This window comes from Labrus mixtus, unplaced genomic scaffold, assembly GCF_963584025.1.
Source record: "Labrus mixtus unplaced genomic scaffold, fLabMix1.1 SCAFFOLD_91, whole genome shotgun sequence".
Lineage (NCBI taxonomy): Eukaryota > Metazoa > Chordata > Actinopteri > Labriformes > Labridae > Labrus > Labrus mixtus.
In genome coordinates this window covers 39,714-55,000 of record NW_026870348.1, presented here as the reverse complement: position 1 = coordinate 55,000, position 15,287 = coordinate 39,714, and the positions used below count along the sequence as shown (strand labels likewise).

At 43.4% G+C, this 15,287-nt stretch overlaps 1 protein-coding gene and 10 non-coding genes across 11 annotated transcripts in view; all 11 read left to right on the top strand.

The window, feature by feature from the left end:
• LOC132970504 (inositol 1,4,5-trisphosphate receptor type 3-like) overlaps positions 1-15,287 on the top strand; it is a gene marked incomplete at its 3' end in the record, with an annotated part of 76,899 nt that overhangs the window by 22,505 nt on the left and 39,107 nt on the right. The window contains exons 3-20 of the mRNA XM_061034450.1: positions 1,909-2,030; positions 2,290-2,376; positions 5,643-5,801; positions 6,340-6,438; positions 6,602-6,685; positions 6,904-7,050; positions 7,125-7,220; positions 7,891-7,935; positions 8,035-8,177; positions 8,292-8,391; positions 8,647-8,807; positions 9,090-9,231; positions 9,350-9,514; positions 10,102-10,274; positions 10,366-10,485; positions 11,036-11,117; positions 11,589-11,704; positions 11,842-12,093. Of these exons, the coding sequence (XP_060890433.1) occupies positions 1,909-2,030; positions 2,290-2,376; positions 5,643-5,801; positions 6,340-6,438; positions 6,602-6,685; positions 6,904-7,050; positions 7,125-7,220; positions 7,891-7,935; positions 8,035-8,177; positions 8,292-8,391; positions 8,647-8,807; positions 9,090-9,231; positions 9,350-9,514; positions 10,102-10,274; positions 10,366-10,485; positions 11,036-11,117; positions 11,589-11,704; positions 11,842-12,093 (2,293 nt within the window). The remainder of the gene's footprint in view (positions 1-1,908; positions 2,031-2,289; positions 2,377-5,642; positions 5,802-6,339; positions 6,439-6,601; positions 6,686-6,903; positions 7,051-7,124; positions 7,221-7,890; positions 7,936-8,034; positions 8,178-8,291; positions 8,392-8,646; positions 8,808-9,089; positions 9,232-9,349; positions 9,515-10,101; positions 10,275-10,365; positions 10,486-11,035; positions 11,118-11,588; positions 11,705-11,841; positions 12,094-15,287) is intronic.
• trnak-uuu (transfer RNA lysine (anticodon UUU)) lies at positions 12,353-12,425 on the top strand. The gene has a single exon. It is a non-coding gene; the product is annotated as a tRNA-Lys (tRNA).
• trnak-uuu (transfer RNA lysine (anticodon UUU)) lies at positions 12,659-12,731 on the top strand. Its single transcript has one exon. It is a non-coding gene; the product is annotated as a tRNA-Lys (tRNA).
• Positions 12,981-13,053, top strand: trnak-uuu (transfer RNA lysine (anticodon UUU)). The gene has a single exon. It is a non-coding gene; the product is annotated as a tRNA-Lys (tRNA).
• trnak-uuu (transfer RNA lysine (anticodon UUU)) lies at positions 13,287-13,359 on the top strand. Its single transcript has one exon. It is a non-coding gene; the product is annotated as a tRNA-Lys (tRNA).
• On the top strand, positions 13,593-13,665 carry trnak-uuu (transfer RNA lysine (anticodon UUU)). The gene has a single exon. It is a non-coding gene; the product is annotated as a tRNA-Lys (tRNA).
• trnak-uuu (transfer RNA lysine (anticodon UUU)) lies at positions 13,899-13,971 on the top strand. Its single transcript has one exon. It is a non-coding gene; the product is annotated as a tRNA-Lys (tRNA).
• trnak-uuu (transfer RNA lysine (anticodon UUU)) lies at positions 14,221-14,293 on the top strand. The gene has a single exon. It is a non-coding gene; the product is annotated as a tRNA-Lys (tRNA).
• On the top strand, positions 14,527-14,599 carry trnak-cuu (transfer RNA lysine (anticodon CUU)). Its single transcript has one exon. It is a non-coding gene; the product is annotated as a tRNA-Lys (tRNA).
• trnak-cuu (transfer RNA lysine (anticodon CUU)) lies at positions 14,849-14,921 on the top strand. The gene has a single exon. It is a non-coding gene; the product is annotated as a tRNA-Lys (tRNA).
• On the top strand, positions 15,169-15,241 carry trnak-cuu (transfer RNA lysine (anticodon CUU)). Its single transcript has one exon. It is a non-coding gene; the product is annotated as a tRNA-Lys (tRNA).

Genomic DNA, 15,287 nt, shown 5'->3' with positions numbered 1-15,287 from the left:
AGACCGGCTTCCTGATTTAGTCTCCTCAGAGTGTGATTAAAACCTCCAGAGTGTGAAATATAAATAATTTGTGTTTGATGTGAGCATCTGTCACTACAGGCTGCTGCTGCTGAGGTCACACATGCACACACACTAATGTACTAAAATAAAAAAGACACCATGTTGCACCATCTGCTCTGAGGCTTTCTGGAGCAGTGATGGGTTGAACTAGTTCAGATCTCAAAACATGACTGACAGCTGTGGTTTTTAAATCCAGAGAGCATGCATATGATCGTCAAAAGGTCCACAGGTATGATAAGCCCCGCCCCTCAACCCAACTGTGTTTGTCTTAAAGCTTATAACAACACGCTGCTGAGTAAGTACACATGCTAATCATGTTCACACACTCAAACTGTTCATGTTTTTTAACGCACAGGATCTGTTGGAGGAAAGTCAATATTGACCTCTCTGTTTTCTCTTTTGTCCTCTCAGCGCAGCTTTATTTGCTTTGCTGAATTTCGGCCTCTTGTGTACTCGTGTACATCCTTTTTGTACTGGCATTGAATTACTTGTTAATTTTCTCCCATTTGAACCAAACAGTGTCAGTCTGTTGGGTTGTTGGGTAATGAAGCGTTGAGGATGAATTCCAATGATTTGATTTTACTTACTGATGACTGACCACATGTAGTTCTTTGTTTTGGTTCTCTGCAGTTTCCACCTGGTGTAGCTACAGATGGGGATCGGGTCAGATATTGACGTAATTTAAACATCAGATATTGGTGTGTCGCATTCTTTTTCTTTCTTATTGGAGGGCTCCACTGTGTCGCGCTGCTATCAGGTCACACTATCACATTACTGACACATCAGTTGGCTTATCTTAAAGTCTTTCTATGTGATTTTTTACACTTAAATATATAAATCAAGTATATCCTCTGAAAATAACTCTGTGAGTCATGACTGTCTACAATGGGTGTAACACCCGAGTCCCACTGTCTGTGATGTTTTCAGAGTTTTCAGAGTCCTATCTTCACTTTGTTTACATCGCCAGGACGGCCGGCTGACTCCTCCCCTCGTGTATAAAAGTTGTTTAATTGAGGGACTAGAGAAAAGAAGAATAACATACTGTACTCACTGCTTAACTGTGTTTCTAGATCACGCTCATTTCAGGTAAATTTACATGCAGTGTGAAGATACGAGCATAATAAAGATCGCTAGCATTAGCATGCTAACACAACAATGCAGCGTAAGTTGTTTTGGTTTCATGCTGGTGCTCAAGGGCGACATCTGCTGGATCAAAAAATCACATATAAAGCCTTTAAGGGTACGGTTGGCTGTGGCTGCAAGATCAGGGTCTACCGTACCGAACTGTACTGAACCAGACCGCTTGGTGGAATCGGGGCTCTACACTCCATAAGTGAAGGAAGAGGAAGCTTCAGTGTTTGAGCTGTAAAAAGCCCTTTTAGAGATATCACATAGCTGTTTTGTTCTGTTGCTTTCTTGGTTCCACTCAAACTTAAAACAGTCCGTAGTGAGTCATCTGAAGAATCATTGTCTCGTCTTTGTTGTATTAGAAAGGAGGACTGAGTCCATGTAAACCAGCCAGGGGACAAAAACATTTACAGGAGATGTGACGAGGTCTCGGTCGTCCATGTTGTTTCTTAACGTCTCATTAATCAGCTCTCACACTCTGAGGCTATATTTGGTCATGGGACAGATATTTATCTGGACTCTGAGGTTCATAGTTGGCTTCATGTCAGACGCTTCACCAGTCTGTTGGTCTGAAACCAAAACAACCAATTAGCTTCAAGTGCTGGTCCACTGGTCCGACCATCGCTCCTGAACTAATCACTCAAACTGAACACAGTGACTTTCTGTAACTCCACACGGTGCTAACTCGTCTCTAATCCGATCTGTTCTGTCTCTTCTCAGACTGCCTGTTTAAAGTTTGTCCTATGAGCCGCTACTCAGCACAGAAACAGTTCTGGAAAGCCAAACAAGCCAAACATGAGAAGGACAAGATCGCTGACGTGGTCCTGCTGCAGAAACTCCAGGTAAGAGACGCGCACAGTAACAGAGGATCAGTTTCCACCTGCTACACTATGCTACACATGCTACACTATGCTACACATGCTACACATGCTACACTATGCTACACATGCTACACATGCTACACATGCTACACTATGCTACACATGCTACACTATGCTACTCATGCCATACTATGCTACACATGCTACACATGCTACACTATGCTACACATGCTACACTATGCTACAACTAAAATGTGTGTATGACTGTGTGTCTTTGCAGCATGCGTCCAACCTGGAGCAGAAACAGAATGAAACAGAAAACAAGAAAGTTCACGGCGACGTCGTCAAATATGGAACCGTGATGCAGGTGAAAATGTGTTTTATTCATTCTTTTAATGAGACACAAAAACAACGACAGGATTGACAAAAGTTTTACAAAGAGACAAAAACTGCTGATAGCTGCAAAAACACAAAAACTACACAGATTCAAAACAACTGTAAAAGACCCTAAAATGCTTAAAGAACCAAGAGACAAAGAAAAACTACAAAGTGATGCAAAACAAGGAGAAAGAGATGTTAAATAGGATCGAGTGCAGCTCTCTTTTAATTTACATTATGACCTGCTGATGAGAACACCCGCTCAGAGCGCACACACGTTCCTGGTGAAACACAAATATTTGCGAGTCAGCTTGGAGAGTTGCAGGTTTATAGCGACCCTGTGTCTCTCCACCAATCAGTGAGCTGCTGTCTGCAGAGAGACGAGTCTCTGTCATGTCACAACATCACTGTCTTCATTTACTGAGGTCAAGAGGTCAAGTTACGTTGAGAGCGTCCTCTGCTGGATCAAACTGTAAACTCCTTCAGACGGCCTGATGTGTCGACAGACTGTACATTTGAAATCTTATGGCTCATTACAGTTTGTAAACTTTCTCCCTCAGGTTCGAATGAATGTCCAAACTTTGAATAAAATCTGTATTACGACAGCAAAGACTCAAAGAGTCACAAAACAAGAACAGAGGGAGGCAATATGTCGACAAAGACACAAAAAGACTTCTCATAGCTGCAAACAGACGCATCATGCAGTAAGGGCAGGTTTATTTTTATTGTCCAGTGTCTCATTATGGTGTCGTTACCAAACCTGCAACAAATTGTCTTCTGTTATTTGCACTCATTAGAGTGCGGTCGTTGTTTTTTTTTTCTGAGCATATTTATTCACTTCAAACAGCCAAAGGACAGAAACACAAAGTCAAACAGCTGAGTAAACGTTCATTGACCTGTTATAAACCCTCTGTATGTTCAGCTGCTTTGTGTCTTCACATATCAATCTGCTGCTTCCAAAGAACTTTCTTCTCTGTTTACTTTGAATGCACCGTCACACAATGTGTTCGCAGTGCAGCCAAACAAACATGAAGAAGTCTGTCAGTAATAATTACAACTTCTATCTAATTTAATTGTGCACACACCAGAGGTAGTTTCACACACAACAGAAGTAAAGAGTCCATCAGTATTAACTCATCCATTCATACACATTCACACCCTGATGGTAGAGGCCGCTGAGTAGTCCATCAGTATTAACTCATCCATTCATACACATTCACACACTGATGGTAGAGGCCGCTGAGTAAAGAGTCCGTCAGTATTAACTCATCCATTCATACACATTCACACACTGATGGTAGAGGCCGCTGAGTAAAGAGTCCATCAGTATTAACTCATCCATTCATACACATTCACACACTGATGGTAGAGGCCGCTGAGTAAAGAGTCCATCAGTATTAACTCATCCATTCATACACATTCACACACTGATGGTAGAGGCTGCTGAGTAAAGAGTCCATCAGTATTAACTCATCCATTCATACACATTCACACACTGATGGTAGAGGCCGCTGAGTAGTCCATCAGTATTAACTCATCCATTCATACACATTCACACACTGATGGTAGAGGCCGCTGAGTAAAGAGTCCATCAGTATTAACTCATCCATTCATACACATTCACACACTGATGGTAGAGGCTGCTGAGTAAAGAGTCCATCAGTATTAACTCATCCATTCATACACATTCACACGCTGATGGTAGAGGCCGCTGAGTAGTCCATCAGTATTAACTCATCCATTCATACACATTCACACACTGATGGTAGAGGCCGCTGAGTAAAGAGACCATCAGTATTAACTCATCCATTCATACACATTCACACACTGATGGTAGAGGCCGCTGAGTAAAGAGTCCATCAGTATTAACTCATCCATTCATACACTGATGGTAGAGGCCGCTGAGTAAAGAGACCATCAGTATTAACTCATCCATTCATACACATTCACACACTGATGGTAGAGGCTGCTGAGTAAAGAGTCCATCAGTATTAACTCATCCATTCATACACATTCACACACTGATGGTAGAGGCCGCTGAGTAAAGAGTCCATCAGTATTAACTCATCCATTCATACACATTCACACACTGATGGTAGAGGCTGCTGAGTAAAGAGACCATCAGTATTAACTCATCCATTCATACACATTCACACACTGATGGTAGAGGCCGCTGAGTAAAGAGTCCATCAGTATTAACTCATCCATTCATACACATTCACACACTGATGGTAGAGGCTGCTGAGTAAAGAGACCATCAGTATTAACTCATCCATTCATACACATTCACACGCTGATGGTAGAGGCCGCTGAGTAAAGAGTCCGTCAGTATTAACTCATCCATTCAAACACATTCACACACTGATGGTAGAGGCCGCTGAGTAAAGAGTCCATCAGTATTAACTCATCCATTCATACACATTCACACACTGATGGTAGAGGCTGCTGAGTAAAGAGTCCATCAATATTAACTCATCCATTCATACACATTCACACACCGCACATTAAGCAGAGGGAGCAACTTGTGGTTAAGGGTCTTGCCAAAGGACACGTTGGACATGTGGGGATCGAACCCTGACCCCTATGAGAGGCGCCTGGTTCCACCATCGATCCATATGTACGATCCAAACCACCCAAACCTTTTTAAAATACTTCATCTGTTTCATAAGACGTTTTAAGTCAAATAAAATAAAAACTGACATACACCTGCTGCTATGGCAACCAGGTCGATGACACCCGTCTGTTTTCTCACCATTGCAACATTTTTAATTTGTTAACATTTACTGCACCTGTCACACACACACACACACACACACACACACACACCGTGACAGTCTGGGTGTGGTTGCTGCTGAGTGATACTGTGTCAGATTGTTATTATACAAATTCCTGTGAGAGGGGTGTGTGTGTGTGTGTGTGTGTGTGTGTGTGTGTGTGTGTGTGTGTGTGTGTGTGTGTGTGTGTGTGTGTGTGTGTGTGTGTGTGTGTGTGTGTAACATCGATTTGCAGCTGAACAAATAATAACTGAGCTGCAACTTTAAGGTGTTTAAAAAAGGTTCAGTACATGCAGCGAGCAGCGAGGAGGTTCCTGGTTTGAATCCCTGACTGACATGTGATAAATTTATATTAACTGTCAGAGTTTAGGGTTTAATCACGCCTAAAAGTTGTCATGGTTTGTCAGCCCTCGCTCTGAAGCACAGAAGAAGATTCTGACAGATTTATAATGGAGAAAAAATAAATGTCCTCCGTCCTCAGTTGCTCCACATGAAGAGTAATAAATATCTGACGGTGAACAAGCGTCTGCCGGCTCTGCTGGAGAAGAACGCCATGCGGGTCACTCTGGACGGGACGGGGAACGAAGGCTCCTGGCTGTTCATCCAGCCCTTCTGGAAGCTCCGCGCCAACGGAGACAACGTAAGAAATACACTTTAAACTACACACACACACACACACACACACACACACACACACACACACACACACACACACACACACACACACACAGTCAAAATCAAAATCTATGATTGGCTATTTGCCTAAATAGAGGCGGGACTTTAGGACAAATCCACTATTCTGGCTTTTTTAACAGGCTAGTGGTCGTACTTTGAGTTGTAAACAAATTCTTTGTTCTTTCTATAAAAATTCCAAAAGAGAAACTCGTGCAGACCGTCTAACTTTTGATGGACTTCCCATAAATGTATTTCTTTTAAGTTACACAGCAGAAGATCTATATGTTGCCAAAGTGTGTTACTCATAAGTACATGTTATTAGTGCGAATGGAAAGGGTCAAACATTTCAATTAATCTGCAAGCGTGTGCCCATGAACGTGAGGTGGGCCCCCCCCAGTTAAAAGTCTGGAAACGCCCCTGCTCCAGTCACCATTTTGATTATTAGCAGGCTAAATATTGTAACCTCTTAAAATCCTAAAAGAGATATTTTGTTTTTGCTGCAGGTGGTGGTGGGAGACAAGGTGATCCTGAACCCGGTGAACGCCGGACAGCCGCTTCACGCTTCAAACTACGAACTGACCGACCACCCGGGCTGCAAGGAGGTGAGACACACACACACACGCATGCACGCACGCACACACACACGCACACGCACGCACACGCACACACACACACACACACACACACACACACACACACACACACACACACACACACACACAGTACTGGTGACCTGCTCTGATACTGCTGCGTCTCCCCCTGCAGGTGAACTCTGTGAACTGTAACACCAGCTGGAAAATCAACCTGTTCATGATGTTCAGCGACCACAGAGAGGAAGTCCTCAAAGGAGTGAGAGACGTTTTATTTTTAAACACTTTTATTTATAAACTGATGGGATTCAAACAATTAGTGTAATTATTTATCTACATATGATTATTACTTCAGTTACGTCTGTTCTTCATTGCTGTCGGTCGGCAGTTTTAGATTTTCAAGACCGTTGTCCTGTGTCTCTCGTGTCGACCAAACTTAAAACACGCTGACTCTCTCTCTCTCTCTCTCTCTGTCAGGGCGAGGTCGTTCGTTTGTTTCACGCCGAGCAGGAAAAGTTTCTGACCTGCGACGAGTACAAGAGCAAAGTCCACGTTTTCCTCCGAACCACGCTGAGGCAGTCAGCGACGTCCGCCACCAGCTCCAACGCGCTGTGGGAGGTCGAGGTACTCAGACACACACACACACACACACACACACACACACTCAAGTGGTATTAAACATTCTGTGTGTCCGTCAGGTTGTCCATCATGATCCATGTCGTGGGGGGGCGGGACACTGGAACAGCCTCTATCGCTTCAAACACCTGGCTACAGGAAACTACCTGGCTGCTGAGGTAACCATGGCAACAGTACGGGTTGGAGGGGGAACTTTTGAATGAGTGTGAAGATTAAAGGTCTCATATCCTCCTCCTCTTCTTCAGTGTAAATAAGTGTCAGAGCTCCTCTTCAACATGTGTGTGAAGTTTCTTGTTCTAAATCCACTCTGATCCTGTATTTGATCATGTCTATAAACCCCTCTATTTCAGCCCTGCTCAGAACAGGCTGTTTCTGTGTCTGTACCTTTAAATATGTAAATGAGCTGTGTCTGACCACGCCCCCTCTCTGGAAGGGCTTGGGTGTACTCTGTCTTTCTCGCTCCATGTCCTATTGTTTACGGTGAGAAGGCAGACTCAGAGGGCAGAACAAACACCTAGCTGTGGGAGTGTCACCCACCTGGGGGAGGGGCTACTGCCCTTTGTGATGTCATGAAGGGAAAATCTCCAAACGGCCTGTTGTAATACAATTTTGATCTTAAATATTTACAAATTTAGTTAAGTATGTATTTTGTCATGATTACATTTGAACAAAGTTAAAGGCTTAGTTTAGATGAAGAGGTGAAAAGACGTTCAGTCGAGTTCTTTATCGTTATTATCTTGAATTATCTTCACTCATTTATCACCACTTGATCTGATTTGTATTATGGAGTTCTCCTAGTGGACTGACTTGTTGTCGTCGTTGTTTTAGGAGAATCCGGGCTACAAAGGAGACAGCGCAGAGCCTCCGCCCTCCGTGAGTAAATGTTTTCACTTTTCCTTTTTTAAAATTTTAATTTTACCTTTAATCAGTTCTTCCTTCTCATCCTCACCCTGACCTCTGACCTCTCTGCAGATCGACGGTAGTCGTAGCAACAAGCGTTCCCATGGTGAGAGGATAAAGTACAAGCTTGTGGCGGTGACTCACGGGAACGACATTGCCTCGCTGTTTGAGCTCGACCCGACAACGCTGCAGAAAACGGACTCTTTCGTACCGCGGTAGGAAAAAACACCGACATGTTTGAAGACAAACAAAGCTTAGAGCGCCGCAGTGTTGAGGAGCGAAGAGATAAAAGATGAAACTGAACAGAATCGATTTTTCTTTTCTTTCAGGAACTCGTACGTAAGACTGAGACACCTGTGCACCAACACGTGGATCCAGAGCACCAACGTCCCCATCGATATCGACGAGGAGAGACCCATCAGACTCATGGTAAGTCCTGTTCCAGGTCTAAAAGCACTGCTTTAAATAGATTTATTATTTTTGATGTAGGCGATTTATTTAGTTTGACAGCTTGATGTTAGAATAACATTGAATAATTTCATCTTATTTTTAAAGGAGCAACATGTAACTCTGACACCTAGTGTTTAAAATGGGTACTGCATTCGTAATTCTTAACATTGTAGAGAGCTGTCTCACAGGGTTTTGTTCTGTGAGTGTGTATGTTAAAGTGAAGTCTCCTTGCAGTTGGGAACGTGTCCCACTAAAGAGGATAAGGAGGCGTTCGCCATCGTCTCGGTCCCTGTGATGGAGATCAGAGATCTGGACTTTGCAAACGATGCCAGCGCCATGTTGAGCGTTGTGGTCGACCAGTTCAGCCAGGGCTTCATCAGCCAGAATGACCGCCGGTAAGACACTCTGTGTGTGTGTGCGTGTGCGTATATGTGTGTGTTGGTCTTGATTTGAACTGTTTGCAAATAAAGATAATAGTACAGTTTCAAAAGAAATGTATTTTTTTATCCCTACACGTTAGCAGTAAATTTGATCTAAAATATGTCTTAAGCAAGAGCCGTTTGGTACGTTTCCACATCTTTATTCTATCTAAAATAAAGAATCAATGTAACCCCTAACCCCTCATTGGAATGATGCATCCATGGAACAGCTGATCACCATGTGTTGTTACTTGTCAGGTATGCCATCAAGCTACTGGAGGACGTGGTTTTCTTCGTAGCTGACGTCATCAACAGTGGACAGGCGGTCCTGGACATAGCCATGACCAAAGCCAACCGAGAGAGACAGAAACTGATGAGAGAACAGAACATCCTCAAACAGGTGGGTTCCAGTACTTACTCAAGTTCTTACCCTCCAAGAGTCTGGAGTCTAGAGACGGAAAAGTTGAACGATAAAGTCATGTATTATCCCTTTACATCTGTTTGTGATGTTTATTCAGATCTTCGGCATCCTGAAGGCTCCCTTTAAAGATCGTGGGGGAGGGGAGGGTCCTCTGCTGCGATTGGAGGAGCTGGCAGACCAGAAGAACTCTCCCTATCAGTACATGTTCAGACTCTGCTACAGAGTCCTTCGACACTCCCAGGAGGACTATCGTAAGAACCAGGTAATAAAGAAGAAGAGGACATGTTGATTTGACCCCCCAATCATCCAACCAAATGTGTTCACTTACCTGGATGTTTCCGGTCTCAAAGGTTCTTTACTACGACAGATTCTTGTTCCTTTGCACTGTTTTGATACAACTTCATGCTGATGTTGTCTATCGTTGATCAGTACAACAAACTGAAACCCTATTTAGACTGCCTGGTCAAAGTGATATTAAAACCCCCTGAAACGTCCCTCCTCCAGGACAATATGAATGTCACAGAGGTGTAATGGGGGGATGCAATGATCCCCCTCAATACCGCAATCAGAGGTAGTAAAAGTGGCGTTTAATCGGCAGTGCGGGAGAACAGTGTGGTGTTCAGTTAGTCCTTAAAGTCCCTCCATCTACATTTAGCTCTATCAAGGGAGATAACAATAATCTGATGTAGGTTTAAAGCTCCAAAAAAGCTACTAAAGGATCTTGATTTAAGAGATCCCTCGCAGCTCACATGGTTAGGAACTAGCTCTGAAGCTCGCTGATGATGTAGATGATGTAGATGCTACAAGTGATGCTAAAGGGTGACACTCTAACCTTCCTCCCACCTCCAGGAGCACATAGCGAAGCAGTTTGGTGTGATGCAGAGTCAGATCGGTTATGACATCCTGGCTGAGGACACCATCACCGCCCTGCTGCACAACAACCGAAAACTGCTGGAGAAACATATCACCAAGACCGAGGTCGAGACCTTCGTCAGTCTGGTCCGCAAGAACAGAGAGCCCAGGTACTCATGGCGAGGGAAGCGGGGAAGAGCGATGGTCCGTATGTTGTTGTGCTGACTTACAATGTGTCATTTCTGTGTTGTGTTTGTGCAGGTTTCTGGACTACTTGTCTGATCTGTGTGTGTCCAACAACGTAGCCATCCCCGTCACTCAGGAGCTCATCTGCAAATGTGTGCTGGAACCCAAAAACCAGGACATCCTCATCAAGACAGAGTGAGAAAGGAGGGAGAGAGGGAGGGAGGATCACCTTCCACTTGTCCATTAGAAACTTTAAGAAAGGATGCAATGATTTTATTCACGGCATTTAGAGAGTTGAATGTGATTCAAAAGCTGAGCTCCCTCTGGGAGTAACACGTCTGTTATTTGTTGTTAGTTCTGAGACAAACACACTCATTACACTCATTACCACGAGTGCCGCCAGCATCACACACTGCACGCCACCTGACGCGATTGAAAATTCACCTCCTTCATTGTGTATTGCAAGCTGATTGCAAGCTGTGCTGGGATACATAGCTACTGTAGAAGAGTAAGACTGGCTGCTCAACTTTTTTCGCATCTTTGTTTTTTTTTTAAGTAGAACGAGTTCTTTCTGGTCGTCATCATATACTCACAAGTTTAAGATGTTTCGGTTCTATAAATACACAAATATCAAAATGTTTTTATTACATTCAGAGAAGGACAAATAGGTGTGCTTATCTCTTAGATTATACATGTTAATACTCAGTGCCCCAACTTAACATGATTTCTGTTTCACTTCATCTAGACGGCGGGTCCCCAAAGAAGCGCCCACTGGTGGGGTTCAAGGAGAATACATGGGGATGGATGACTATGGAGATGAGGATGAGGTAGATATGCCTGCATCATTTTTTAAACATTAGTTGGTTTATGCTATTACTTTTTTTTTTTTTACCTACAATGAGTAGATACTACTGCAAAACAAGAGAGAACCCTTTTTTCAGCTCCAGTTGTGTGTTGGAGTGCGTTTGCTGCACAAGAACAAAAAACAAAGAGGAGGAGACAATTGATTCAATCCCACATTTTTTATCTGCTAATGGGTCTGGTACTCTTCTGATACTTCCGGTTTTGTTTGTGCTTGGCTATTTTGGTTTAAGTAAGCGTGTCTAAAGAAGTTGTATTTCTATTCGTTTTAGGGTCTTATTAGTCTGAAGGTTGTTTTTAACTTCATTTGCTGTCTCCATTAGTTATTATTGCAGAGAAAACATTTGTTCTCTTCACCATAGAAAGAGAAAAACTGGAAGAAAAGTTCCATATAATGATTGTCTTATTGGTTTGGTTTTACTTTTCTCTTTTATTAGGTATGGCTGGTATGGACAGACAAAACCAATGAAAGACAGGAGAAGGGCATCAGACAGCTAGCCCAGGAGGCAAGACAAGGAAATGCTCATGATGAAAATGTCCTCACCTACTACAGGTAGGCAAACAAGGACATCCTCATAAAATGTCATAATAATCTTACAATTAACTCTCAATTTATTGTAGATAAAGCATCAAATGTCAAATGGGAAAACAATCATTGTCATGTCTTTCTGTCCCTGTGGATACCCTTAGGTACCAGCTGAAGCTCTTTGCCCGGATGTGTCTGGACCGTCAGTATCTAGCCATAGATGAGATATCAAAGCAGCTGGATGTAGAGCTCATCTTCCTGTGTATGATGGACGAAACACTGCCCTTTGACCTCCGGGCCTCTTTCTGTCGCCTTATGCTCCACGCCCATGTGGACCGAGATCCTCAAGAGTTGGTGACACCTGTCAAGTTTGCGCGCCTCTGGACAGAGATCCCCAGCTCGATCACCATCAAAGAGTTGGTAGATTTTACTTTTGCAAAACGTATTGTTTTTTTTTTTTTTAATTGTCATGTCTTCCAGTGAGTTTTACTGTCCTAATGCTGATAAACAACCTAGGTTAATCTGTGGCCATATGTATTGGACTCTCGGGTGAAGAGTGGAGTTTTCAAATGATTACCACCTGGTGGTGAGTTGGATCAGATGGTGGGGAAGACTGCAATACATGTGGATTTTAAGTCCGGGCGATCGTTATCTCCAGAGGGTGTGCTTCTCAAAGCCTGTGTAGCTCAGTCGGTAGAGCATCAGACTTTTAATCTGAGGGTCCAGGGTTCAAGTCCCTGTTCAGGTGGCAAAGCTGTCATTTAATCAGTCAGCAGTGCTCCTTCCTTGTGGCCTTCAGAGACCGATCTTTGAACCCACCTGGAGATTTGACGAGTCTTTCACTTGTAACTACCTGTTTAATGAACACATGTATATCTTGGATTGTTGATGGCACTATCCCTAAGATGCTTTATTATTCACTAATTACATGTGGATTTTGAGTCCGGGCGATCGTTATCTCCAGAGGGTGTGCTTCTCAAAGCCTGTGTAGCTCAGTCGGTAGAGCATCAGACTTTTAATCTGAGGGTCCAGGGTTCAAGTCCCTGTTCAGGTGGCAAAGCTGTCATTTAATCAGTCAACAGTGCTCCTTCCTTGTGGGTTTCAGAGACCGATCTTGGAACCCACCCTTAGACTTGTTGAATCGGAGATTGGAACAGTCTTTCACTTGTAACTACCTGCTTACTGAACACATGTATATCTTGGATTGTTGATGGTACTCTCGACAAAATGCTTTATTATTCACTAGATACATGTGGATTTTGAATCCGGGCGATCGTTATCTCCAGAGGGTGTGCTTCTCAAAGCCTGTGTAGCTCAGTCGGTAGAGCATCACACTTTTAATCTGAGGGTCCAGGGTTCAAGTCCCTGTTCAGGTGGCAAAGCTGTCATTTAATCAGTCAGCAGTGCTCCTTCCCTGTGGCCTTCAGAGACCGATCTTTGAACCCACCTGGAGATTTGACGAGTCTTTCACTTGTAACTACCTGTTTAATGAACACATGTATATCTTGGATTGTTGATGGTACTCTCGACAAAATGCTTTATTATTCACTAAATACATGTGGATTTTGAGTCCGGGCGATCGTTATCTCCAGAGGGTGTGCTTCTCAAAGCCTGTGTAGCTCAGTCGGTAGAGCATCAGACTTTTAATCTGAGGGTCCAGGGTTCAAGTCCCTGTTCAGGTGGCAAAGTTGTCATTTAATCAGTGAACAGTGCTCCTTCCCTGTGGATTTCAGAGAGCGATCTTTGAACCCACCTGGAGATTTGACGAGTCTTTCACTTGTAACTACCAATTTAATGAACACATGTATTTCTTGGATTGTTGATGGCACTATCCCTAAGATGCTTTATTATTCACTAATTACATGTGGATTTTGAATCCGGACGATCCTTATCTCCAGAGGGTGTGCTTCTCAAAGCCTGTGTAGCTCAGTCGGTAGAGCATCAGACTTTTAATCTGAGGGTCCAGGGTTCAAGTCCCTGTTCAGGTGGCAAAGTTGTCATTTAATCAGTGAACAGTGCTCCTTCCCTGTGGATTTCAGAGACTGATCTTTGAACCCACCATGAGATTTGACGAGTCTTTCACTTGTAACTACCTGTTTAATGAACACATGTATATCTTGGATTGTTGATGGCACTATCCATAAGATGCTTTATTATTCACTAGATACATGTGGATTTTGAATCCGGGCGATCGTTATCTCCAGAGGGTGTGCTTCTCAAAGCCTGTGTAGCTCAGTCGGTAGAGCATCAGACTTTTAATCTGAGGGTCCAGGGTTCAAGTCCCTGTTCAGGTGGCAAAGCTGTCATTTAATCAGTCAACAGTGCTCCTTCCTTGTGGGTTTCAGAGACCGATCTTGGAACCCACCCTTAGACTTGTTGAATCGGAGATTGGAACAGTCTTTCACTTGTAACTACCAATTTAATGAACACATGTATTTCTTGGATTGTTGATGGCACTCTCAACAAAATACTTTATTATTCACTAAATACATGTGGATTTTGAATCCGGGCGATCGTTATCTCCAGAGGGTGTGCTTCTTAAAGCCTGTGTAGCTCAGTCGGTAGAGCATCAGACTTTTAATCTGAGGGTCCAGGGTTCAAGTCCCTGTTCAGGTGGCAAAGCTGTCATTTAATCAGTCAGCAGTGCTCCTTCCCTGTGGCCTTCAGAGACCGATCTTTGAACCCACCTGGAGATTTGACGAGTCTTTCACTTGTAACTACCTGTTTAATGAACACATGTATATCTTGGATTGTTGATGGCACTATCCATAAGATGCTTTATTATTCACTAATTACATGTGGATTTTGAATCCGGGCGATCGTTATCTCCAGAGGGTGTGCTTCTCAAAGCCTGTCTAGCTCAGTCAGTAGAGCATCAGACTCTTAATCTGAGGGTCCAGGGTTCAAGTCCCTGTTCAGGTGGCAAAGCTGTCATTTAATCAGTCAACAGTGCTCCTTCCTTGTGGATTTCAGAGACCGATCTTGGAACCCACCCTGAGACTTGTTGAATCAGAGATTTGACGAGTCTTTCACTTGTAACTACCAATTTCCTGAACACATGTATATCTTGGATTTTTGATGGTACTCTCAACAAAATGCTTTATTATTCACGAAATACATGTGGATTTTAAGTCCGGGCGATCCTTATCTCCAGAGGGTGTGCTTCTTAAAGCCTGTGTAGCTCAGTCGGTAGAGCATCAGACTCTTAATCTGAGGGTCCAGGGTTCAAGTCCCTGTTCAGGTGGCAAAGCTGTCATTTAATCAGTCAACAGTGCTCCTTCCTTGTGGATTTCAGAGACCGATCTTTGAACCCACCTGGAGATTTGTTCAATTGGAGATTGGAAGTCTTTCACTTGTAACTACCAATTTACTGAACACATGTATTTCTTTGATTGTTGATGGCACTATCCATAAGATGCTTTATTATTCACTAATTACATGTGGATTTTAAGTCCGTGCGATCATTATCTCCAGAGAGTGTGCTTCTGGAGGCCTGTGTAGCTCAGTCGGTAGAGCATCAGACTCTTAATCTGAGGGTCCAGGGTTCAAGTCCCTGTTCAGGTGGCAAAGCTGTCATTTAATCAGTCAACAGTGCTCCTTCCTTGTGGAT